Source organism: Xyrauchen texanus, chromosome 28, assembly GCF_025860055.1.
Source record: "Xyrauchen texanus isolate HMW12.3.18 chromosome 28, RBS_HiC_50CHRs, whole genome shotgun sequence".
NCBI classification, from domain to species: domain Eukaryota; kingdom Metazoa; phylum Chordata; class Actinopteri; order Cypriniformes; family Catostomidae; genus Xyrauchen; species Xyrauchen texanus.
Genome location: NC_068303.1, coordinates 9,620,566 through 9,648,186, shown reverse-complemented (window position 1 = coordinate 9,648,186; position 27,621 = coordinate 9,620,566). Strand labels below are relative to the sequence as shown.

The 27,621-nt window shown below is 37.3% G+C and overlaps 1 protein-coding gene across 2 annotated transcripts in view; it reads left to right on the top strand.

Moving 5' to 3' along the window:
• The first annotated feature begins 6,148 nt into the window (after positions 1-6,148).
• Positions 6,149-27,621, top strand: part of msraa (methionine sulfoxide reductase Aa) — an 82,594-nt gene continuing 61,121 nt past the window's right edge. Inside the window, exon 1 of one of the 2 annotated variants that reach the window (XM_052095215.1) lies at positions 6,149-6,330. In XM_052095215.1, the coding sequence (XP_051951175.1) occupies positions 6,195-6,330 (136 nt within the window). In that variant the 5' untranslated portion in view covers positions 6,149-6,194. Of the gene's footprint in view, positions 6,331-16,315; positions 17,168-27,621 lie in introns of those variants that run through there. The other variant, XM_052095216.1, reaches the window with a different exon arrangement.

Sequence of the window (27,621 nt, the reverse complement as noted above, 5' to 3'; positions counted from 1 at the left end):
ACAAACATTTCATAAAGATTGTCAGTGCTTTTGTTAAAGTTTGTATTACCTTTGGGACAAATAAATAAAAAAAAAAAATTATTAAAACAGAATTATTGTATTAGGTATGACAACAAGGCCTACAATTAGGTGTTGAGAATATATATATATATATATTTCTTTTTTAAATTTTTTTTTACAACCTTTCTGAATGCTACTAGCCCATTCTCAGGCTGCTTCATATTTCCAATAGTAGGTAACTTGAATAATCATAAATAACTTCTCAGTACCATGTGTACAAGTGTATTTATTTCTTAAAGGCAAATGGTGAGAAGGCAATTCATGATCATTAGGCCTAATATTTATTTGTCTTATGAGGACACCTTGTGGAGGCCACAATATGTTGTGTGTGAGAGAGGCCTCTTTCTCAATTTCAATTTCAAAGTACTTTATTGGCTTGATTGTGTTTACATACAATATTGCCAAAGCATCAATACAAAGAACCAGCAATAACACGAAAAAGAGAGAATAACAATAAGCAGTAACAAATAAAAACTAAAATGGAATTAAAACAAGGTGCCATGTAAAAAAAAAAATTATATAAAGTAAAATAAATAAAATCTATAACAACAACAACAACAACAAAAAAAAGAATACTAAAATTTCAGCTCTTACATCTCATCTCTTACATAATCTTTATTTCCCTTGTTCCATAAAGCACATTAAATCACGGAGCATCCTTATAGTGTGAATATTTGAATTTATATGCCGCAATTATGCTTCGAAGTAGTGGACTTGTGGGTGATTATATAACTGGATAATTGCACTGAATGCTTGCACTGCAAGTCTTTTTCTCACTCTCATTACAAATTAATTTAATACAATACAATTTTTTAGTTAGTAGCCTTATGTGTAACTGACGGTTATGCTCATCTAATATAAAAATAACAATTAACATCACATTGTAATGTATGTGATCATAACTGTCCATATTTTCGAACATCATTGCTGCGTTTTATGTCCGACGCTTCTAATCTTATTGATGATCCTTTTCAAATCCAATAACGTTTCATTAAAACGCTCCCATGCAAATCCCATTTAAATGGCATACTTCTCTGCCACACTCTCACTTTGTGCCCCCGCGTCCTTCAAGAATCAACATTTACCAAAAAATACCAACTCGCTGATTGAATGCGTGCAGCTGAATTTAATCTGCGACCTAAATATTATTTTGATGAAATATGATAATGTAGACTACAACTAATCCGATCTGACGTTATGTCCTTAAATAACCCTTAAAGGAATATAGCGACATGGCAACGATTCGCGTCTCAGTAAAGGCCTGTTGCTAGAAGGCGAGATATTCTTCTTCTTCTTTTTTCTGTTTATTTCTGCAACCTTCTTGATCATTTTAGTGTATTGGTACATGATTCACTTCCAGTTGAAGTCTATTTGACGCTATATGTCAACCAAACTAGGCTTCATTCCTTCTTTTAAACATTTCGAAACGTTTAAAATTAAAATGACATCCTAAACCGTTAAAATTGATCTTAAAACTCGTATCAACAAATAACGTAGATTAAGAGTTTGCTGGCGAGCAACATTAAAACTATATGGACGAAAAATTCGGCTGGTCCAAAGAGATGAGTCTTTTAAATTCCTTTTATTATGACGCAACAATCTGTATATTTGATTGACGAATATAATCGGTTTAGTTTCAGTCGCGATTTGGCAAAAGGCCTGTAGGCCCACATTTCCAAAAGCAACCATTTTAGCTTTAGATAAATGACCTTGAAAAACAGACCCACGAATACCTTAGGAATACGGATGATATGAAACATTGATGTGGATGTACAAAAACAGTGAGACAAATGCTCATGTTATGAGGATGCGCTGAGGGTTTTATACAGGAATATAGAGCCTGAATGGAAGTGTGTTATTTCTGCATGTCAGAGTAGGCTATATTTGTGTACAAATTGTTAGTTTTAATGTGTTTTATGGTAGAATATCTGTAGCATATAAAATGCGTTTAGAACGTGAAAGCTGTTCACTTTATGTCTCTAAATTGCTTATCCGTGCTCGAGGCCTGCAACCCAATAACTAAACTGCATCAACAACACCCATATTTTGTGTGAAAGTGAATACACAGATGTAAGATGACAGTTTCAGTTTTAATTTCTACAAAATATAACTAAAACGTTATTAAGACTATTCTGTCGATACAGGAATTATGAAGAGCAAATATTGCTTGAAAAATAATAATCAATGAATGTCTTCTTTTTGAATATGTGCTTTATTGACAACCTAAAACTGTATACAGTATTTTCAGAATCGTGGAAACATTGCAAACATGTAGCCAGAAACACGCTGAACATTTTCTGTGCCCTTGCAGTCAGTATACATCACAAGTGTGACTTTGAGAAGCCACTGCTCTCACTGACTTTGTTTCATTACGAACCGTGTCTGCAGAAACTAAAGAACGCTTCGTGGTGTTTAATTTGGTTTTAGGTCATTGTAGGCCTGACAATTTTTTTTGTCCGTATTTTTTCTTCATTCATACGGATCTGCAAAGCGTACATGTCATATCTATAGGCCCTACTTTGTTTTTACAGAATTTTAAAAAGTGTTCTCTAAATAGACTGAACACGACCGTAGATAGCATGTTCTACCATTTCATTAAACCTCAAAGTTCATATGTTCATAATGACGCTTCATTATATCAGTGATACCCACTTTTGCGCAACACAAAATGATGAAAGAATGAAATAATTGATGCAAATATTACAGATCAGTTGGTCACATTATTGCGTTTGTTCGTCTTCACACCATCACACTCTTAAAAGCCGATTATAAAAACGAAAGAAAAATACGAACCTGACACCGACTAGTATATGCGTTGTGCTCGAGTGAAAACAGTCATTGACGATATTTGCCATCTCTCTTGGCATTCACCGCGTGCCTTAATTGTATGGACATTTAAATCAAGGTCCGCTGTGAACACGAAGAGAAGCAGGCCTATTTTGAACCACATACAGAATCGCATAGCTATAGGCTATGGCAGCTACGATGTTGCACCAACATGTCTACGTCCTCCCTCGACTGCTGTTGCATCAGCATCCAACATTGCACAGTGCATCATGCCTTAAAGCATTTTCGAGCTTTAAAAAAAATGGCATAATGTGGGAAATTCACAGTATAGTAAATGAATGCAAGCGTTCCCAGTTATTACATTACCTATTTTTCGAAATCTTTTGAATGGCACGAGTGCATTGTTTCCAGGACGGTGCGCATCTCTCCCCATCATGTGTTGGCGCAACATAAGGCCCGAGTGATAGCGATAAAAAGAAAGCTCTCAATGGCTTGCTGCAGTTGGTCTCTTGCTCAACTCCCATGAGATAAAAAAAATAGTAGAGGGCCCATCTGGCTCCTCACCAGCTTTGTCAAGTCTCACATACGCTGAAATGCTAATGGCATAGCTCATGCAAAAATGCAGCAGAGGTAAGAAAGAAGGGGGAAAATTGTTGGACTAACCCGGAGACACTGCCGCCGTTTGTGGGGGGTCGGGCGAGTGGTAGCTATGTTAGAATGTGAGGGCAGTTGAAATCACCTGCATCGGGAGGGGATAAAAAGCCCACCTTGCACCATACAGGAAAGAAAACAGGGTCCCCGCAAATTAGATTTTAATTAGGCGATGGATTCAAGCACCTTGACCTCCATACAGTCTGAAAATCAACGAACCTATTAATATAGCCTGACATAATTTAATACAGTGGCACTTCAATGCATTTACAGTCGACTGCTTTATGAGCTTTAAGAAGTAAAAATGAAACATGCTTTTTTTTTTTTTTTTTTCTTTTGTAAAATAGACAAAGTTTGTTGACATAAACAATTTGTGAAATCAACATGGCATAACGATTTTATCAACACTTACACAAATAGCTAGTACACCTTGTGAAGCAGGAAATAAATGATATATGTTTATCCCCCGAGATAAAAATTGTCCATATCCAGTTTGGGGAATTGTCCAGTGCTGAAGTGCGTCCTTCCAAAACCATCAAATATTCTGTATCGTCCGCACGCTTTTGCGCACGAGGCACCTTGATGCTACTGGATGCAACATAAATAATTTCCGTTTACAGTGTTGCATCACAAAATGTCCTTCAAGATTAACGTAAAGAGAAAGAAAAATGCATGTTAGAAGCGAATAGCCAGAGCGGGAGGTTTCGGTGCTTGTAAGCTGAGTCGGTCATCATGTGAAATGGTGTGATGCTGAGCGCGATCTGACTGAGAGGAGGAGAGCAGCCCAGTTTATCACAGACACTGAAGCTCTCCGTCTTGCTCCCCTGTTCCCTTCCCTTCCCTTCAGAGAGGATTATACTCTGCTGGAAAGAGGTGGCATCTGTCGGGTTACTAAACAAATCGTCATTTGGAAAATAACGGAAAATAGACCCTGCAGTTTGCTTGCTGCACACTAATGTTTTATTTGACAAATGCATATTGAGTCGCACTTGTTTTCTCTCTTTTTATTCCACTTCCTGTTTCATATTTTCTGTTCTTGATGCTCAAGTCAATATGCAATTTCAGTGCACGACTTAAAACTTATAGCTTCTCAAACTGGCTTATAATAACATCTAAAAGCAATACACGGTGGAAGATTAGACATTGTATAAGTCTCAACATATTTAATTCTCTACTGCATGCAGCACAATAAATCAATGCTCCTATGGAATGCAGAATGGTACATGAAATATAAAGCACCTTAATTAATGATTGATTTGGAACTATTCCACTTAAACGATGGCACTTGCTTAAATATTTTTTAGCACCATAATAAACAGAGAAAGTACAAGTTCATAAAATTGTGTCCAAAAATGAAGGCCGACTCCATATGGCCTGTCATCTGTGTGTTGACCCCCATGCACGCTCATGCCGCATTGATTTATTGTCGAACACTTATTTATCTTTATCATTGCCTTATTTTTTTGTTACGTGAAAAGTTTCTGCCTACTCGAAATCATTGACAGTTCTCATTTGGTTAGTGATGTAAACAGTATGGAGTGAGCAGTAGGCTAACCCAGAAACAGTCCCCCATGTCATTTAAATTAAAAAGTATTTCTCTAAAATAGTGATTACAAATAAAGTGTCTGTCTGTCTATCTATCTATCTATCTATCTATCTATCTATCTATCTATCTATCTATCTATCTATCTATCTATCTATCTATCCTCGTTAAATAAATCAACAGTCAGTTACTTTTCTAATTTCTGTGAATTATCCACGCACTTATCCCGTTTACTGCATATATTGTGTGGGTTAGATCAGCCCGTGCACTTGCTTTAAGGTCAGCAGAAGTATCCTGATCCTCTCTTGTGTTGCAGTTTAGAGGACTGTCGTCTGCCGCACGCGTGCCTCAAACAAACACATTCGACACGCAGAACTCCAGATGGTAAAGCTTTTCAATCCACCCCTATGCTGACGACATAAAGACACAGTCTCAAGAGTGCTCACAGACAACCAACACCTCCCAAGACTCGATAATATAATTTTAATAAACAAAGACATGTCTTCTCACGATTAAAACCTTTGGCTCTCTGTTTGTTTGTGATGTTGGACTATTTGATAATAGGTATATTCATTTGAAAGTGTTGTTTTGTTATATTGCTGTTAAGGAACTTTAAAGACATTTCCAGCCTAAGTGATGTAATAATTGGGTTCGATTTTACTTACGAACACATTTTTTTAAACAAAATAATGATCCCCCCCCCAATACTAATAGAATAGATATTTTACCACATTAGGCTATAGACCACACATATCCTGATACGAATGCAAGCGTAGGCTACATAAACAGCCAAACAAAACAAAAAATAATACAAATAAATAAGTAAAATGAACTGGCTTAAATGACTCACATATACAGTATAGCTATACACCGAATACATCAGCACAAACACAAATTTGATTGTTTTATATATTTATTTAATTAGGATGTTGATATTTTATTGCTAAATCGATAATAAAATTAAATAAGCTTGTCCAACCATTTATTCCACTGGGTTTGAAAACCATTTCTGAATCACCCAACACTCTTGTCCATTTGTATAAAGCATGCTTATTTACAATTATTATTATAAAAAGTGGTTAAGTAACCCGGCGCGCGCTTGTGTAACCTTGTGTCGTTACACAAGTGAGGCGCGTGCGGTGTATTTGTATCTATGGTTGCGCGGACTCCCGTGCGTTTTATTTGGCGTCATTTTATCCAAAACAGAATGGGAGATATGTCTTCCAAGGTGCAAATGCCATCTCCGGAGGAAGCTCTTCAGGGAAGGGAGCAGAGCATGAAAGTGTCAGGTATGGCTTTTTGAATTTGTTCAACAGACTTCCTTCTTCAAGTTTGGGGCTCGCATGCTAGCGCGGGTGCTAATGTGGGTTGTATAGGCTAGGTGTCAAATCAAGAACATGCTTAGTTTGAGAGAGAGCAAACGCGACGGAATACAAAGTTATTAAGGGCACGAAAGAAGAAAACACTGCAAAAGTTAATGGATGTTAAAAGAAAGCTATGAATGGTCCTCTGCGGTCGAGGAAAACAGGGGCTTTGCTTTGTTTACGCTGTATCTGTGAGTCGCGCATGCGTAGTGCGGTCACACGGTACAGCGACTATCCAAACGTCATTTTAAATTCTAGGCATTTAGTTAGCTTTTGCACCCATTATTTAACTTTCTTTTTTGACAATTTAACTTTTAAAATTATGACACAATGTAGCAGCTACAACAATTGTTATACAGTCCATTTCTTCTCTGTTTTTCAACATTTTCATACATTTTTTAAAAGAGAAATTTGTGACTATTTTGGGGCAGAGCAAAATGTTTTCAAAGCACATCTTTTTACCAAATAATGTCTTGAACACTCTTGGCATTAAACATTAATTGTCCTTCTCCTTAGAGGCAAGAATACAGAGTAGTAAAGCGCAATAAAAGGCACACTTGCAGTGCAGCAGAACAGCTGACTCAGGCTCTTACATAAAAATGGAAATGCTACTCACAGTAGGGCAAATAACTCTGTTGGAATGGGAGGCTTGCAATGAATCCTAAATCTCCTTGCTTAAGTGACATCATTTACACGGAAATAAAGATCTAGCTACTATAGTAACTAGTGAGCTGACATTTTATTTAGTACCCAAAAAGGAAAAGGTACGGTCACCCTGGAGTAATTTGAGGTTAAAACAATACTTCATCCAAAAAATGAAAATTCTGTCATTATTTACTCACCTTTACATTGTTCCAAACTTGCACATTGTTATATCTTTTTGTGAAACACAAAAGGAGACATTTTTAAGAATGTACAAACTCGTCTTGTCCTTACTCTGTCAAGCTGCTAAAGGACAAAATCAAAAACAACACAAACAACAACACTATATAGCACCTGAAGTCATACGATAATTTCAGAATAACTTTGATTTAGGTCTGTTCCATAACACTTTCATTACCTTTCATTATTACAACCTGGTCAATATGAACCATGCAGGCTACATTCTTCAGAATAACTCCTTGTGTGTTCCACCAAAACAATATCAGCAAACTGGTTGGCATAAGCATAGCAGAATTTTCATGTTTGGGAGAACTATTGCTTAAAAGGAAGTTCACCCAAACATTTAATTTACTCACCCTCATGCCATCCCAGATGTGTAGGAACTGCAGATCACAAATAAGATTTTTATAAGAATATCTCTGCTCTGTAGGTCCTCACAATGCAAGAGAATGGGTGCCAAATGTTTGACACTCCAAAAAGCACATAAAGGTAGCATAAAAGTACTCTATTTGACTCTAGAGGTTAAATCCATATCTCCAGAAGTGATATGATAGGTGTGAGTGAGAAAAGATGAATATTTAAGTCAATTTTTGCTAGAATTTGCTAGCATGAAGAATGTGAATCACCAACAACAAAAGAAGAATGTGAATGTTAAAGTTGTTGTGTTAGAAGGTAACCCCCCTAGTTACCTAAAGTCTAGTGAGAGCTGCATTGAATGTTCCTTAAAACCTTAACCCTACCACTAAATTGAACCCTAAACCTAACCTTAGTAACAGCGAAGGAGACTCTCTTGAGATTTAGGCTGCTGGGGGATTATCTTCTAGACACAGCCAATTTAACTGGAGATTGACTGAGCAGGGTGAAGAATTTATAGTAAAAAAGGACTGACATATTGATCTGTTTCTCATTCACACCTATAAAATAGTTTCTGAAGACATTGATTTAACCACTGGAGTCATATGGATTACTTTTAGGCTGTGATTTTTGGAGCTTCAAAATTTTGGCACCCATTCACTTGCATTGTATGGACCAAAAGAGCTGAGTTATTTATAGATACGCGAAGATATGCTTCTAAAAATCTTCATTAGTGTTCTGCTGAAGAGAGAAAGTCATACACATCCTGGATGCCAAAAAGGGTGAGTAAATTATGAGAGAACTTTCATTTTTGGGAGAACAATTCCTTTAAGTGCCATACTCAACTGAAAGCTTGCTTATTTCAGGATCTCAAACCTGCGATTACCAGTTACCAACCCTGTGCTATAGCCAGTATACCACTGTATACCAGAGTCCAAGAGGAAATTTTCTACCAGTTTTGCAGATATTGTCTTTGCATGCATTTTATATTTGAGAGCTTAATACTTATTTTCCAATTATTATTATATATATATTTTTTTTACTGATTCAAAAATACACATACACATCGAATCAACATTTAACCCCTACTAATATCCCTCCCCAATCACCAACACAACCCTGACCCCCAACGAACACCCCTGTGGTCACATATCATAACACACACACACACACACACACACACACACACACACACACACACACACACACACACACGTTGATCTTCCTATCATTATGAGGACTTTCCATAATGATTTTTATACTGTACAAACTATAGATCCCCTAAACCTAACCCTCACAGAAAACTTTCTGCATTTTTACATTTTCAATAAAACATTGTTTAATATGTTTTTTTGAGCTATTTAAATTATGGGGACATTAGAAATGTCCTCATAAACCACATTTATAGGATAATACCCTTCTAATTACCAGTTTGTAACCTAAAAATCTGTCCTCGTAAACGACACACACACACACAAACACACAAACAAAGATATATAAACATACATAATTTAACTAAACTTCTCAATCCACATCCCCTCCCTGAGAGTCCCCCAAAAATGCCAAATATTTGCCCCACTTCTTAACAAACATGTCCCCAAACCCCAACCTTCTACTTGCCACCTGGGCACTCTATCCAACTTCCATCCCCTTAAAATAATGTATCTGCCAGTCATGATATTGGTCAGAACCCAATTTCTTATGTTTAGCCCCCAAATATATGACCGCCCCATCACCCAAAATACAGAGTCTGAGGCAAAGTAAATTTTAAGTGCCCAAAATGTCACACATACAAATCTGAAACTTCAACCCAAATTCTTGGATCTTAACACATCCCCAAAAACATGGGTTGTCTCTCCAGCTTCTGATTGGCATCAAGAATCCTATCACTCACTCCCTCCTCCAATACCAATTTTAAATCTTTCTCCCATAATCTATTGATAGAAGTTAAAGCTCGGACCCCCAGACTGAATTAGAAGGGAGTGACACACTGATGCCTCATGACCTTTTCCAAAAGCAGTAATCACTTCTCCCAGAGTATCTGCCAATTTAGGGGGGTGTGTGCTACTCCGAAAAACAATACAAAGCAGGTGGCGCAGCTGTACCTTTAAATACTTATAGAACTGAGATCTGGGAATCCCAACATGTTGAACCAAATTTTCAAAAGATCTCAACACTCCACTCTCATATAGGTCACCAAGTGTAGTAACCCCCCTCACATTCCACTCTGACCAGCAGAAAGGGGACTTATTAATACATAATGTAGGGTTCAGCCATGTGCTAGAGGCAACATTTAAATAAATGTTCTAATTAAACACTCTGAACACTTAACCGCTCCGATTAGTTTGATAGAAAGGCTTTGCAATGGCAAAACAGGGGCAAGAGCTTCCTGTTAAATACAAAACCAGGAAGGGGCTCACTCAGATTGAAGCGACCAATGAGCCAAATGTCTGAGACTGAATGCATAATAATATAACAATATCTTGGGTAGGCCAAGCCCACCTTTGTCAATTCGGCCAATGTAACTTATTAAATGTAATCTAGGATGCTTACCATTCCAAATGAAGGACTTTGCTATATTTTTTATTAAGGGGTCAAAATGAACTCAAATCAGACAAATTTGCTGGGAATAAAATGGCCAAATACTAAATGCCCTGTTTGGGCCACTGGAAGGCAACCGGCTAGAAAACCGTTACTGGGCAGTACGCTGTCAGAGCCAAAGCTTCAGATTTACACCAACTGAAAAGAAAAGGAATAAATAATTCTAAGAAATTAATAATTCTGTGTAGGCAAGGCATAGATCTAATGGGGTCGGAGACGAATAATAAAATATCATTTTAAAGCAAACGCTTATGCGCCACACCGCCCCCCCCCCTGGAAAATCATCTTCCCTTCTTATCATGGCTGCTAATGACTCCAGTGCAAGACAGAACAATAATGGGGAAAGATGGCAACCCTGCCGGGTGCCCCTATCCAGAGTAAAATAATCAGAAATTAATCCATTTGTTTGTACTGCCGCTACCGGGTGTCTATAAAGTAACTTAATCCATCCAATAAAAGTATTCCCGAACCCATATATTCCCAAAATCTTAAAAAGATAATCCCATTTTACCATATCAAAAGCCTTTTCGGCGTCAATTGAGATGGCTTCGACCGGAGTCTGATCATTCGCCACTGACCACATAATATTGATTAAATATCTAATGTTTAGATATTTTTTATATATTTAGAATGGCCCTGAATAAACACAACCTGATCTATATGTATAAGAGATGTCATAACTTTACTTAATCGGTTAGCCATAATTTTTGACAATATTTTTACATCTAGCTAGATCAGGGAAATTGGATGGTAACTCTTACACTCGCTTGGATCTTTGTCCTTTTTAAGAATCAGACTGATCCCAGCTTGAGTCATGGTTGGTGGAAGCTTTCCATTCTTTAATGATTCTGTATAATCTTCTAACAAATTGGAGCCAGGAGGATATCCAAGGAGGAGCATATCTCAGAATCAAGAGAATTTGTTGCTCAGTCGTCAGTTTAGGAAGTTCTAATGGTTCCACAAATTTCAAATTTTTCTTTAGTAGATGAAGACAGGGAAATATAGGGATCAAGATAGAATTCTGTAAAAGCATTATTAATATCAATGGCTGAGGTAAATATTTAATCACCGGCAGATTTCACTGAGGGAATGATTCTCTCTGCTTTATATACTGTATCTAGCCAAAAGTTTCCCTGCTTTGTCCCCTGACTTTAAATATGACTGTCTTGCCCTGAATAGCCAAAAATCCAACTTCCACAACAAAATAGTATTGTATCTGTATTTCAATCGGGTGAATTCTCTGAGGCCATCAGATGACATTTGGCACTTCAGCTCTGCCTCTGCCCTTTTAATATTCCCTTCCAACTCCACAAGTTCTCGTGCTTTGGATTTTTTGGTGAATGAGGCATACTGTATGATCCGACCCCTAAGAACCGCCTTGAGTGCCCCCAAGCCACACCCACAGAGGATAATGAGGACCAGTTGGTCTCCATAAAGGCATTGATTTCAGCCTTTAGCATTTGTTGGAATTCAGAATTTTGCAAAAGGGATACATTAAAGCACCAACTGCATGATTTATTTTTCTCCGTACGTGGCAACACCTCTAAACTCTGAGGCTAAAATGTTTCCAATTGAACAATGAACAACAATTGAAATGAGGGACTTAGTTATATATATATATATATATATATATATATATATATATATATATATATATATATATATATATACATACATACATACATACATACATATTCTCTAGGATAAATCTTATGGACTGATGAAAAAATTAATAGTCCCTACCAGATGGGTTCAAATGTCTCTAGATATCTGTAAGAGCAAGATTTTTACACATCCCGTGAAGCATCACTTGCTCTAGGGTGCTTACACACTTTTGCTTTACTATGATCCATCAAAAGATTAAAGACTCCTCCCAGTATTATATCATGAGGGGTACCAGTGGCTTGCAACATCCCTTCAAGATCTATAATAAAGCCCTGATCGTCAGTGTTAGGTGCGTAAATATTAGCCAAAATCAACCTATGCCCCTGAATTTCTGCTAAAACAATAATGACTCTTCCTAATTTATCATAAGTAATGACTCCCCTGCTCTTACTTGAGCCAGCACTAAAGAAAACATGTCCACCCCATATCTTCCTAAATTTTTCAGCTTCCTCCAGGGAATGATATGTTTCTTGAAGAAGCACTATATCGTATTTCTTACATTTAAGAAAATAAATAACCTTCCTTCTTTTTATGGGTTGCCTCAACCCATTCACATTTCACGTGGAGAGAGACAATCCACTCATATTCACATTTGACATTTTGACATATTAGAAAAAAATAGATTGTGTGTCAAAAATAAAATTATAACGACCACATTCTGACATTAGTCCAACAGTCATACCCCAAAATTCCCCCTGAACCAAACAATCAGAAAATAGAAAAACGTGCACATTAACCCCGTGCACGACAGCGCTAACCGTCGTCCATCCCTCTAAACTCAAACAGTCCATGCACGCCTACGAGAGCGCCCGTGACAACTTTGCTGTCAGATTGCTCAAGTCTATAAAAATTTTGTGAGACAGAATTACACAACAGAAAAAAATCTATAAAACAAACTCCAGCCAATAGCCAATAATGGCTTACTCATTCCATTGACATTATGAAGGACATCGCTTGCTGTGGGCATGTATATATTTTGCGGCCATCCTTCGTATCTATTCTCAATTTAGCCGGGAACATCAGAGCAAAAGTCTATCTTGGTCGCTAGTGGATTAGCAGCTAATTCCCTCTCCGATGACTCCAGATATTCGATCCGTTTCTCAACATCCGACACTCTTGTAACCACCTCCGTGAATTTTGTCTTTATGGCAGTGATAGATTGGTGTATTACAGAAAGATCCTCCAAGTAAGCAATGACCTTTGCCAGAATTGCCAACATGTTCAACAGTTGACGCTGAATCTCTTTCACTGCACTGTCCAAATTAAGTCCCTGGTCTGCGGCCTTGTCAGGGATATCAGCTTGAGCATGTAAGCAGTTTGAATTCCTTTGACACATTGTCTTCCTAGAACAGTCAAGAATCAGGGTGTATCGAATCTCTCCAGTTTATGACATAAAAAGTATTAAAACTAGCAAAGATCGCTGAGCTTTTGAAGTTCAGACAGTTAGCATAAATGTCATCCATACGACTGAAAAATACAAATATTTGTATTATTTTTAACTACAAATCATAGCTTCCATTCAACAACAGTACACATGTGTGACGTAATCGCATTGGCATGTTCACATGAGAACAGAAGCACTTGCAACACACCCGGAAAAGCAGCGCTGGATTTAAATGGATTTCAAGTGTACCGGTTTTGTATTTTCAATAGAGCTGCTTTCCCATTTTTTTCAGTGCTGCCTTCTTGAGCATCAATTAATGTTTTCACCTTTTGTAATAGTTGAGTATGAGTCCTCAAAAGGTGGATGTCAACCCTTTAGCCACTGTTGGGAAGAACTGTAATGTGCAGTGGATACTGGGAAACCAAAGAACTTGCTGTACCTGGAGGATTTTTTAAGAACTGTGGGTATCTTCACTGCTCAGGACAAAGCAGGAACTCATGCACAACTATCACAAAAACACAGTAATTTATCATCAAGGAAGCAACACACCATATTAGAACCAAGGGGATGTAAATTTTTGAACAGGATAACTTGTGTATTCAGTCATTATTTTGTCTTGTGGAATATATGTAAATATCTGTTATGTCCAAAGGCTTCATCAGTGCAGGACTAACTAAAAACAAAATGCAGATTTATGAATGGTCTTATTATTTTATGTAAAGATAAACATCTAGGATATTCTGCAAGGGAGATGCAAACTTATGCACTGTTATCGTTTGCAGACCAGGAACATACATAAATAAAGTAGATGGGTTAATCTTGATTTTATGTTTACTTTGAAGGAATCATCAGAGTACATAATGGTAGGTGATGATGAGTCTCAAATCAGTGTGTGTATATGTATGTGTTTGAAATGCCTGGCTCTCTGGAGAATTTGCAGGCTGTTTGACATGCGACTCACATTGGCGTTCAGTGCAGTGGCATGAAGCGTGCCTATGCAGGGATCCACCCCTTCAGATTGCAGTGAACTGATTATTGACACTCGCCTATCAAGGCTTCCCCTTGACAACGGGACTCCACCACGGAGCTGGAAGGTTGCCAGGTTACACTCTGCGACACTGACACACACATGTCTCACTTTGAAGCTGTCATAAGCCTGGTTGAAGGTTACAGACCACAGAACAGATGGAAGAATAAGATCAGAGCTCAGGGCAGCGCAATGTCTCTTTGAACATGAGCAGCTCTTACAAAAAACTTTGGGGGGCATTTAGCTTGTGTGCTCAGAGAACAGGTTCAGTTCTTTCAAGATTTATAACACTGGACTTAATCCACAGTTCTGTACTTTTGGTGCATTATTATACTCTTATAATTAGTTTTTATATTTATTCCTAAAAATGGTTAAAAACATATAAAAAATCATGTTGTTTGAGATGGAATGAGATGATACATTTTTGAATGGGGACATGGCGTAAGTGAGCATAGCATATAACATTAGTGAGTTTGAGTATCAGTCACAAAAATTATTGTAGCATAGTTCTTTCAGGCCCTGTTCATACCTGTTAATTTGCTAAAGCAGAGAAAATCAGTACAAATACATTATAGTTTCAGCTCCTTTGTTGCTTGGACCCCTAATGATGCATTCCAGAACTTTGCAGATGTTTTTATGTAAATAACTAGTTTGATCATTTTACTTCAGACAGTTTTTAGGACAAGAAAAATAAACATCTGACCTACATTGGTTTTTTTACATTTAAAATTTAACAATTCATAGATGGAGCTACATTGAGAGCCCCTCATCTCTGGGATTTACCCATGTAAGGCCTTAGAAAATTAAGATACAAAAAGGAAAGTTTATTCTGAACCAGAATCTAAAAACATATTAAGATATCTTTAATACTTTTGGGGTTATAGGTACTCTTTGGAACACAGCTTTGGAAAAACATTAAACCACCCCTCCAAATTTTGGACTCAAAACATTGGCATGTAATGCAACAAGTGGTGTTGAAATCAACTGATTTCAGTAATAGACCTACCCATCTATGTGTAAAAATAAAATAATGATGCTTCCACCTATCTAAGGTAAATTTTTTTACCTGTAGTTTTGCTCCAGAATCATAGGTGAACATTTTTATTTTGACCCCTTATACAAAATAATGGATAAGTCAGTAAATATTGATCCATGGCATTTCATATTTTGGCTTTCATCATCATATTGTAATTATTTCACCAGTAAAAAAAAAAAAAAAATAATCGTAAACAAAATGTTGATCTGGGGACTTTTGGTTGATTTGACATGCAATGACCCATATGGCCATTGGAAATGTGGATCATCAGCATAATATAGACCAACTGCTTTCATATATTTCACGCTGGTGCTAGATATACCACGCTAAATGTTACAAGGCAACAATATTCAGTGGTAATGCATTTGAATACAGTGTTAGAGTTTGGGTTCCACATAAGTGTGGGTGTTTTTTGGGGAGGGTATCCTTGGGGCAGTCCCACTTTGGAGCAGCTTCACAACAATGTCCCCAAAAATGGCAGTAGTTGCACAGGAAGTGTGCTTTTGGCACACAGTGAATGGCTGTGGCACTCAAAAGAAGAAAATCAGCAGGATTTTCCCTGCTAAGACTGTTTTGATAGTGAGTAGGGCAGACAGAGAGAAACTCTTGAGTGCCGGTGGATAATAATGATGAAATGGATGGACGGCTGAAGGAGGGACGCTTGGGGTGTGGGGACACTGGGGAGACTGGAATGGCAGACATTCCAATAATCTTGCGTATGTGCATCTGGAGAGGGAGAAGGGAGATTCAATCTGGATGGAGATGGCAGGAACTGGCAGAGAAGAGAAATTAATTTGAGATTCGTTTTGATCAATTTGCCTAAATGGGCGCTTTTTGGGGGGAGGGGGGTGATCCAGACAAGCAGACACAGGCTGGAGCTTCGCCAGGGTTTCTCGGGAAAGTTGCCATGCCGAGAGTGCGGGAGCAGAGAGGGAGAGGAATGGAATAGAAAATAGCCAGACGAGACTTGGCAGGGTTCTATCGTAGCTCCCTTTGTCTGTTTGCTCAGCTTTGCGCAAAGGAAATAAAACATACCCCGAGTGTAGGAGCTTAGCTTCAGTGCTAAATAACAAAATCTTAAAAGAAAACATTATTTCGCAGTAAGCTAAGGGCAAAGGTGCACTGCAATATTTGAGGCGTTTCCAAAAATTTGGAAATAATTGTGCTGTCCTTGTTTTTTCGGACTGGACCTTTAAATTTTTTGTGGCAAGAGATGACCATCCGACTTGAACTCAAGTGTTTTGTTATTTTATATGTGAATGAAGATGAGTCTGACTTGTTTGCATTTTCCAATTCTCAAGGAGACTCCCTAGTGGCTGGACCTACAAATGGAACTACATATGACCAAAGTGCTAAAGAAAAACTTTGCACCTCAAGCCCTACGATTGGACTGTGTAGTTTTGTTTTTACACGTGAAAGTTTTAAACTTCTGGAATTAAGAGCCGACACCAAGACGATGTGGTCTCGAGTGGGAAATGGATGTTTTGGACTTAGAAAAGGAAGTTAGATGACTTTCCAAACTCCTAAACCCATGTCTTCTCTCTTGGAGGTGTGTCTACAGAATACTTTAGATTACAATTCAAGATCGACTCCATTGACACAGGCTTGTCATCGTATGTTTAGGTCAATGGGAGCATAAAGACATTTTGCAAACCCTTTTGTTTCCAAATGCAAGACTTCTAACTATTAGGGAGTTTAATGTTCTAAAAACAGAGGATGGATTGTTGTTCAGCCATTTTGTTCAGCAATGCTCCAAAAGCTTGCATTCAACAGCGAATGTAACGAAGGCCTGGATGTTGACTACCTAACCTCTGTAAGTGGCTACTATTTTAAGCAAAAGACTTGAGTTTGCTGAATCCTCAATATAGCAAAGACAACTACATCAAAGTTAAGTTTAGTGTTTATTTTTCTACCATAATTGAGCTCCTTGACGTTAAATGGTCACTGTTACACATGATGTAGACAGGCATGCTGTTTAGATGCTGTTTGTATTCCTGGATTATATTTATTAAGAAACGAAGTGTGTGTGAAGTTTCGAAGTGAGTATGATTTCCTCTTGAGAGATCGTCACTGTTTTCCTAATTGCATCAGTTTTATTCTTGTACACTCCATCCTTATTTATTGATTTCCTATAAAATGTCCTCTCTCAAACTTTCAAAGTTGGTGTCAATATCATACTGGTTTTATTTCTTGTTTTCTGTCTCACCCAGCCACACATTGGTATAGCTTATTGGTATTTCATGAGGATTCTTGCTGCATCTGCATTCTGCAAGCTTCCAGGTAATAACTGTGAAAAGGGCAAGAACAGAGAAGAGACTGAAAGAGATTTTTTCCCCTTTGCATTTGTGATTTTGATTCTGTGCCAAGATGAATGTGCCAGATGTGTTTCATCATACGACAGGTGTCTGTGCCTTTTAGAAGAGGTGCATTATGTTGTGTGGTGTTTTAATTTGATATTATGGCTTTCTGAAAAGTCCCTCTCATCAACACTCAAAACAGCAAAGGCCTAAACTCTCTCCGGTGGAATTTTAAACATCCAGACATTGAAAATTTAAATCACCAATATCAGACCTTTTGAAGATGGATCCATATTAAAAATGTTCTTTGCTGTTCTTCTGCCATTTCTGTTTTGTATTATGAAGTAGAAACAAATTCTACTTTGGCCATTAGCAGCTCAAAACAGCTGCTTGGGCAACTGCAAAATGGCAGTTGAAAACTCATTGCTTTCCATTCACTTAATTAACAACAAGATTGTTTGTATACCTGGATGGATGTAAATTAACAACCCCAATTGATAAGCTTTGGAATGGTCATATTAGTTATAATTCATATGATTTAGATTACAATACTACAACGGCAAGGCCTGAATCCAGACACATCAATAATTGTGTAATGTTGGGCAGAGGAAGTTTACCAGGAGAACATTCAACATACCTGATTGTCTTTCAAAAAAGGAAAGAAGTACAAAGGAAATCAACAGCATGAAAAATTGGTTGTAACGATTGCTTGAGAACTGTAGAGATGTTAAATTGAGAACTGGTGTGTTACTTTCTGACATTAAAGCATTGTGTAAAAAATATTTTTCATTGATTTCAAGGTGACAGGTAACCAAAAGTAGTTTGAAATATTTTTTTCAGGAAAGGACCAAAATAGGACAAATCTGAATAGAGACCTTTTCCAATTTGAGATGTATGAAAGACAAACATTTTTATTTTAAATATAGACTTATAAGCTGTTTTATTACCTTTTTGTTGCATTCAAGTATTTAGACATTAGCATTTTATCCGTAGTGAAAGCTGTATAAGTTCCTTTCACTATTGAACTTTTTACTAAGCCATCAAGTCGAACAGTTAAACCATGCTTGTGTAACAGTGGCTGTGAATTATTTAGAACTGCAACTTGATGTGTTTGCACAACGTTTCTCAGCAGTACAGTCTCTCAAAACTATGAAGTAACTTTTATGCTTGCAGAAAAGCAACATGCTGTGAATTTGCAGGCAGATTGTTCTGCATGTTGGTAATGGCTTGCGAGTCTAGCTTGTTGTATTATAACACCCTGAAATATTATATAGTCTCAACACAATCTTTCTCTCTGCTGGTCTTACATAACTCATGTGACCCCTGATGTTTAGGGAAAAGAAGGACCTTTGAGTGTGATGTGATTATGTAGTTCATTTGAAAGGCCTGTTCTACACTCCCTCTCTCTCCAACAGTGCTCTTTGCCCCGCTCAATAATACCGCTGTTAACACACCATATCTGTGTTGCTTTCAGATAGAAATCTTAGTCGATCTGATCTTTCTGTCTGATCACTGATTCACAAAAAAAGTGGTTGAAAATCAACCTATTGGCTTAACAATTATGTCATATTTTATAACAGGTTTGGACTCAAATGAACAACTTATGGTGTGACTGCGCTGTACTTTGTTAGCATGAGGAAGCATGGTGTGTTGGTATACAGCCATTTAAATTTCTGCCTTCCTCACTCATTTATTTGGATTATAAGGGGTGCTTGCAGGCATATAATTTGAGTTATGGATTTTGTTCTAGCCCTAATTATCAGACTTTAGTATGTAACTTGTCTCGTCCCATTTGTGCAATGGACTTAAATGATACTTTAAATTGTGCTTCTCATTGAGTACAGGTGTACTTGTACATTTCTAAGATATCTGAACTAAGCTTTTCAGCTGGCGGTTGGTGGATTTGGCATTACAGTGCATATGATTAATTCCAAATCGCACATCTTGAGGGCTTGATTTCAAGAGATTGAAATACTTATTTCTGTAAATGTGTTTTGGTTCCTAATGCAAGTACACAAGGGTTTAAAAAAAGACTCTGTTTTTCACTCTCTCTGCTCAAAGGGAGCAACACTCCACCTGTTCTTCTGAACAAAGAACTAAAGGAATTAAAGATATGATGTGTCCTGGGTCCTAGACTGTGTTTCAGTTTGCTGTTTTTTTTTTTTTTTTTTTTTTTACTTCTGTGAGCAAAACCCCCTTTAATCTTGGCTCCAAAGCACTGCACTGACAGGCAGGTGTAGAGCGGCAGTCACATTGTTTGATGTTGACACATAATCGCAACATGAAGGGAGAAGGAAGTCTTTTCACTCACAAAGAGATCTCCCTCACTCCTTCACCTCTGTGGCCACTCGTCTACCCATTACCACATCATTAATGATCCTGTCTTCTTTTATAATGATAGAATAAGAGCAGGAGGGTAAAACCCTGTCTGTCGCCCATGCCCTGTGTTGCAATATCAGAGCCGTCGGTCTGACTGATCACCGTAGCATCAAGGCTGTTGTTTTTAGCTGGCATGTCTGTATGAAATCTTCTGTGGTTGATGCACATCTGGGCATATTGTCATAAGCAATACAGACCCACTATGGTTTAAGTGTTTGATAAGTAATTAGTGTTGAAGATACTGAATGGCATAAAGGGTTAAACATATAAGATTTATTGATACATTCATTAAGATTAATTCATTGAAAAGCTGATTCATAATGACCTACTGGATGTTTTTGAAATTGCATAATTCCATACTATTCATTCATACATACTTTGTTTTTACAGAATGCAGTATATGCAGTGAGTGCACAATATGCAAAACAGTATTTTGAAAAGCATGGAATACTCTGATGACATACTACTATTTGCCAAAAAGTGTTTTAGGGTATACATCCAGTGCATACTGCATGCACGGAAAACTGCAATTCTCTCAACCTTCCATTTTTAGTGTTACCAAATGAATATGAGATTTAACCATGACTCTTTATTCATTATTTGATCTAACTCACAAAATGTAAGCCATTTTACACCAAAGTGGATTAACTTGATAACTTGATGCCACTCACCATTATATGTGTTAACACAATTTTTGTGTGATAAAATTGCTTACTTACCTTATAATTGTAAAGGTATATCCAATATTACAACTTAGTTGAACCCAAAACAGCTAAATTCTGGAATTTGGTAAATGCCTGTAAATCCCTTATTTTAACACACTATCACGTAAAATTTTACATTTTGTGGCTATACTTTTGAAACTGTGCATTCTAATGTCTGGACTGGCCCTATTCAATTCCAGTGTAAGTGCATTATTGAAACCGCCATTTTGGTAGTAAACATTATGCCACAAATGCTGTTCAATTGAGCTGAACTTGTTTTGAACCTGAAACATTTCTTTAAACATACACTATAATGAAGTCATATGACAGCACTGTAGCATACTATTATTTAAAATGCTAAGTGTTTCATTCTGCATGCTGCTTCACATACTATTTTTTTAAAAGGTAAGCAGTGTACAGTGTATACTGCACAGTATAGGAAAAAAGCATGCTTGTGTTCCAGTCTGAACATGGTGTCTGTCCTTTTTGATCACCATGACAAAATAATTGATTCAGTGCCAGCTATTTAACAAAATGATAGTGCTGTTGCCAATGGTGACAATATCAAGTAAACTGGAATTAACTGAACACTCTCGTTCCACAAATGATAACATGAGGTATTTTAAAACATTAGTCACTTAAATATAGCTTTGGATTTTATGTGGTTTCTCTTTCTGTTTTTGCTTCTACTGTGCTCTACCATCTCCACCTTTTTTGTGTCTCTCCAGCCATCCCCCCACCCTCCCTCTGATTGGTTGAATTAACTCTGCAGCCTCCTGTTGTGAATAATTACTTTTGATCCAATGCGGATCTCTCTCTCTCTCTCTCTCTCTCTCTCTTCTCTATCCTCTCTCTTTCTCACTCTGAAATCAAATCCTCTTTCACCTTTTTTAATTTTCTTTTAAAATGTATTTAAAAAATAATATTTTCATGTCTCATCCACATGTATAGTCACACATATGTACCCAAACACATATGTGCTTAAATATCATTTGTATTGAGAAGCATCCCATCACAGACAGCTAGTGGATAAGTCAAGGTCTAAGTTTTGGAACATGGACTGGCTGAATGCTCTGAATGATCTATTAGTTTTAGCTGGATTTCGGTTGGCATATGACAGACCACAAGTAGAGCAGTCGTTACAGTTCAGCCACCTCTTGACTCACCTCTTCATTTCTTTTTACAAGTGGCACACTAAATACTGGATCAAAATCTGTTTTTTTTTGGATTAACATATTGTTGCAACTTCAATGTCCACACAAGCCAATTGTGGTTTATGGTAAAGGATTGTTTCACCCAAAAAAATCAACCAAAATTAAAATTTTGTCATCATTTACTTACCTTCATGTCATTCAAAACCTGTATAGCTGACTGTGGAACATCCAAGCTGTTCTTTTTCATAAAATCAAAGTGACAAATTGGGACAGGTGCTGTTATGCTCAAAAATGCACCGAAGCGCAAATTCTTGACCGAAACCTGAACATGATTATTTTAAATTAGACTTTGTTTGGAACAATTGAACAAAATGTAAATGTTGTTATAGGGATGCACCCAAGCCACTTAGTAGACAGTAAAGAATAAAATAGGCCTATTAAGCAAACTTTATTGTTAGCTACGCTACTGGATAATAAAGCAGCAAAGTTAATGGTAATTTCAGTGAACATGAAGTCAGTTCTTTTGGCACATTTCTTTTTTAACATTTGTATCTGGTCTTCAGATGTCAGTGAATCAGTGGATTCAGATCTCTTTTGTATTCACTTTATATGTGATACGATATCTTATTACTCAGTCAATTTAAATATTATTATAATTAATAATATATTATTATTGTTGTTAATTATATTAATATTGTTATATTATAGAACGATACAATTTCAGTCGTAATTTCTGTTTTTTATTTTGGCGGAATACTCCAAGAAGAACTTCAAGTTTCTGTCTGTAGGCTAGATCACAGTAGTTATTAAATGCTTCTCGTCAGATGAAATGCTCCTCTGATGCCATTATCGATGCATGTTTTAAGTGAACCAAACCGTCAAGCATCTACTGTACATCTGAGGTGGAGTTTGTGTGGAGCGCTCTCATATTTTGAGCCGCAGCGCTGAAAACAGCAGCACATGAAAAAAGCGATTTAATGCTATTTAAGTGAATTCCTACAAAAAGAATCATAAAAGTACCATAAAAGAAGTCCATAAGACTTATGTTGTATATATCCAAGGTATTCTAAAACTATACAATAGATTTGAAACTTGGGTTGCAACCAAGTGCGATGACGGAGAGCATGCTGTTTAGCAAATAACAACTTAATTTTGGTCTGTTCTCCATACAAAGCTATTGTATGACTTAAGAAAACTTGAAATTTAGTACACAAGATGTATAGATTACTTTTTATGGTGCTAAATGCTCGTTTGGTTGTCATTAATTTCTGTGGAAAAAAGCTCTATGGACACTCAACATCTCTTTTGGTGTTCGACGGAAGAAAGTCATTCATACGGGTTTGGAACAGCATGAAGGTAAGTTTTGAAAATGTTCAGATTCACTAAACTTTTAAATTAAAGTAACAGTGGTATTTTATATGTGGTCTTGATCTTGAACTGATCTTAGCTCCTCATGTTCTTCAATTCTGGATGTCTTCTAAAAGTGGCAGGCTACCTCTGGACAGTCTGACAGGAAGAAGCATCAGCATGTCCTGCACACTCTGGGCTCTCTCGATGTCCTTAGCGAATCACATGCCTTCACTGCTCTGTTCCGCCTGGCTGACCTGTCAGAAATGTTCTAGTCAATGAGTGGACTTCTACAGCATGGAAATGACTTGGCACCTTTGTATTCATTTTTCATGGGCCTTGCTTTGCCTAAATGTTTCCCCGCCTTTTGAATATCAGCTTTTTTAAAGGCCTGGTTCTACATATCGCCCGTGTCATCCCTTGCTCTGTGGCCGAGAAGTTTGAATGGGGAGCGGTGCTCCCATGCTGGCAATTAAACAACATGGAATTTGCCCACCTGGAGCATCGCTGTCAAGATGCATTGTTGTTCATGAGCGCCATAAATAGCTTTCCAATCAGACTCAAGCTTTCCCCTCCAGATGGAAATTGCTTTAAATGTGCTGGCGAAAAGGTAAGTTACGTAGGTGGGGGGAGGCTGAAGTGTCAGCTGGGAATGCTGGGAATTGAATTACAGGAAAGCATAATGCAATCCTTGATATCTACCTACTCTGCTTAATGAAATCAGCAGATGAAAGCACAGCTGGACCTTCTTGCAGGATATTACTGTGTGAGAAAGTGCTTAGCTGGCCGAGTAAGGGAGGGTGGAGAGCACAAGCAGCTTTGAGAACAATATGTGCATGTTCTCACATCAGAACATCTACTTTCGAGAGGAGAACTCTTTACTGAAGACTGAAATCATCACAGTTGATTTATGGACAGACAAAGATGGCCTAATTGTTGAATCTCCACTTTGTTTTTAGGGCCATTTTTTACTTTCACAGCATGCCTTTTTGCAAATGTTGTTTTTGTAACAGTAGCTCGGCTATTTTCACAATAGTGCAGATTTTTTAGTAACAGGCTACATTTTCCAACGAGTAGCACTGTAGCATCACAAAATGCAAAATTTTTCATACTGTATTGGGAACACAGCAATGGACATCAAACACCTAAATCCTCTCTATCTTGTAGTGCTGGGAAAAAACAAATAATTTAAGTCAATCGATTAGTTCATGTTAAAAATAAATGATTCCCTTATATTAAGTGTTGAAAACTCATTCATTTTAGCGAGTCACAGTTCTTTCAGATGGTTTTAGCCCCATGGAGACTTAAAGAGGCTCGCCTCTTTTTTTTGAAGGAAAATATTTAGCTAATTGCTGCTTTTCATCACTATATTTTGATTCAGTTAATACAAATATGTGTTTTCTATTTGTATTAGTGTATATAAATTATGAATTTTATGTTCCATTGTGGAGATGGGAACGTGGTCGTGTGTCTGTCAGTGGGGAGACAGGAAGCGGTAAGAGCCATCACATGGTGATTATTGACTCTAAACACCTGTGTCTCATTTTAGTGATGGCAAAGACAGGCTTTAAAAGGCCGGTGGAACGCCAGACCAATAGAGTCCTAGACACATACACACCCAGACTGGAGCTGAACGCTGAAAAGCTGTTTATATATTTATGCATCTATTGAGTTTATGTTGTCTGTTACCATTGAAGCTGTGTGTGTAAACTGAAGTTCTTGCTGGAAAGCATATTTTGAGTTAAAGCCCTGAGAATAAAAGAACACTCAAGTGGACTGCAATGCTGGCTCCCGATTCCTTCTTGCCGCCAACTCTTAGAACCTCTACACCCATGTAAACCCTATTACATAAATGAACCATGGTTTTACTATAGTAATATTGTAGTTATCATGACTGTAGAAACTATGATATTTTGGCAGAAACCAGGGTTTTAATACACTCACTAAGCACTTTATTAGGAACACTATGGTCCTTATCAAGTGCCTGACATGGTCTTCAGCTGTTGTAGCCCATCTGCCTCAAGATTCGACATGTTGTGCATTCTGAGATGCTATTCTGATCTCTACAATTGTACAATTGTAACCTTTCTGTCAGCTCGAACCAGTCTGGCCATTCTCCGTTGACCTCTCTCATCAACAAGGCATTTCCATCTGTAGAACATACTTCACTGGATGTTTTTTGTTTTTGTGTGTGGAAATCCCAGGAGATTAGCAGTTACAGAAATACTCAAACCAGCCCATCTGGCACCAACAATCATGCCACGATCGAAATCACTGAGAACACATTTTTCCCCCATACCGATGGTTGATGTGAACATTAACTGAAGCACCTGACCCATATCTCCATGCTTTTATGCATTGCACTGCTGCCACATGATTGACTGATTAGATAATTGCAGGCTTCAACAAGGCTTCTTTATCTTATCATAATATAAATAATAACCAGTAGAGTGCAACTGTCTAGTTCTGGAAGTAAAATTCCCATTCATTTTCTCCAATTGAATTTTAATGATAACTTATAAAGCTTTGAAGATAGACCTACCATTAGTTTTGAGGTTGTTAATTGATGTTATATTATATATCGATAAAATCTCCAAAATGTTGGTCAAAATTATGATCAAAGAAAATCTCTGGTATCAGAAATTGTGCTTCTTTACCTCAGATTACACTAAAAACACAAATGTCCCAGCTTGTATAGCTAATGCACATTAGTGTTCTTGAGTTGACTGACAGGTGGTGTCTGTAAGGTGATTGGCTCTTTAACCTGCAAGGAGGGACTTCCTTTCTATATCCATTGACGTTCCAATTTCTCCCATTCATTTTTATGGAAGTGGCCTGTCTCTGCTAAATAGTCTATGTTTGTGACAAACAAAACACGCCAAAAGAGCTCAGCAGTGACCTCCCACTTTCCTACACTTTCAAACTACTTATATTATTTGGCTGAATATTTAGCAATAAAATAAATCGTTTCTGTACATATAATCATTAAATCAAAAGTTTAATATTTTCCATCACGTTTAAATTGATTACATCATTTGCAATGCTCCATGGGATTGTAGTTCATGACCTGATGAAAGATGTTGAGTACAGAGTCTCTTGTACCTTTTGTCTTTTTGTCTGATTTTCAAATACTTTTTTGCATCAAATCAAAAATGTTGAGATTCACCTTGGAGTCGGTTGCTGTGGTTAATGGCGTGGAATGCTTTTATGAATTATTTTTTGAAATACCTATGGGAAAATGAATGGGAAAAATATTTCTAGAACAAAGCTGTAAAATGGGCAGGCACTGATGTGTGAACTTTAATCAGCAAGGTTTGATACTGCTTATAAAGGTATTTAGTGTAATACTGTGGTGTAAAACAATAAATTAAATGCAATATTATATAGCAGAGGCTTTATGATATTTACTACATCACATCTCCCTGAAAAATCAGTTTGTTCTGTGTCTAGATGAGAGAGTCATGTATCAAAGAGATAATGGAATGTGGCGTCTTCAGAACATCACAATAAAGGAGCAACACCACCTTATGCAACTGACTTGTGCTTTTAAGACTATTATCTTTTTAGCTTCCTTAACTGCAGGTAAAAGCCGCATCTGAATGTCCCATTATTTGAGGAAAGCAACTGATTGCTACTCACAATTCCGAAAAAGTTGGGACAGAATGAAAAATGCTAATAAAAGCAAAAAGGGGTGATTTGTAAATTATATACACCCTTTGCTATATTGGAAGCACTACAACTAAGCATTATATGATGTTTTACTGTACCTTGTGAATTTTATTTTATTTTATTTTATTTTTAATGTACAGTAATTTCAAAACAGATGATTGTAACACACTCCAAAAAAGTTGGGACAGTCAAGTGTTTACCACTGTGAAACATCACCATTTCTTCTAAAAACACTTATTAAGCATTTAGGCACTGAAGACACACGTTTGTTAAGTTTAAAAAGTGTAATTTTCCCCCATTCATCCAATATACAGGTCTTCAGCTGCACAATTACGGGGTTTTTGTTGCCGTATTGTGTGCTACATAATGCACCACACATTCTCAATTGGAGATGGTCAGGACTGCAGGCAGGCCAATCTAGCACCTGCACTCTCAGCTTATTCAGCCAATATGTGGTTTGAAGTTGTCCTGCTGAAAATGTATATGCTGCTCCAAAATGTTTACATATCTGTCTGCATTAATACTGCCCACACAGATGTGCGAGATACCATGCCACGGGCACTGACACACTCCTGGCCCATACAGACACTGGCTTTTGGACCTGACACTAATAACAGCTTGGATGTTCCTTTTCCTCTTTGGCCCAGAGAACACGACGGCTGTGTTTTTCAAAAACTATTTGAAATGTGGACTCATCGGAGTAAAAAACACGGCTCC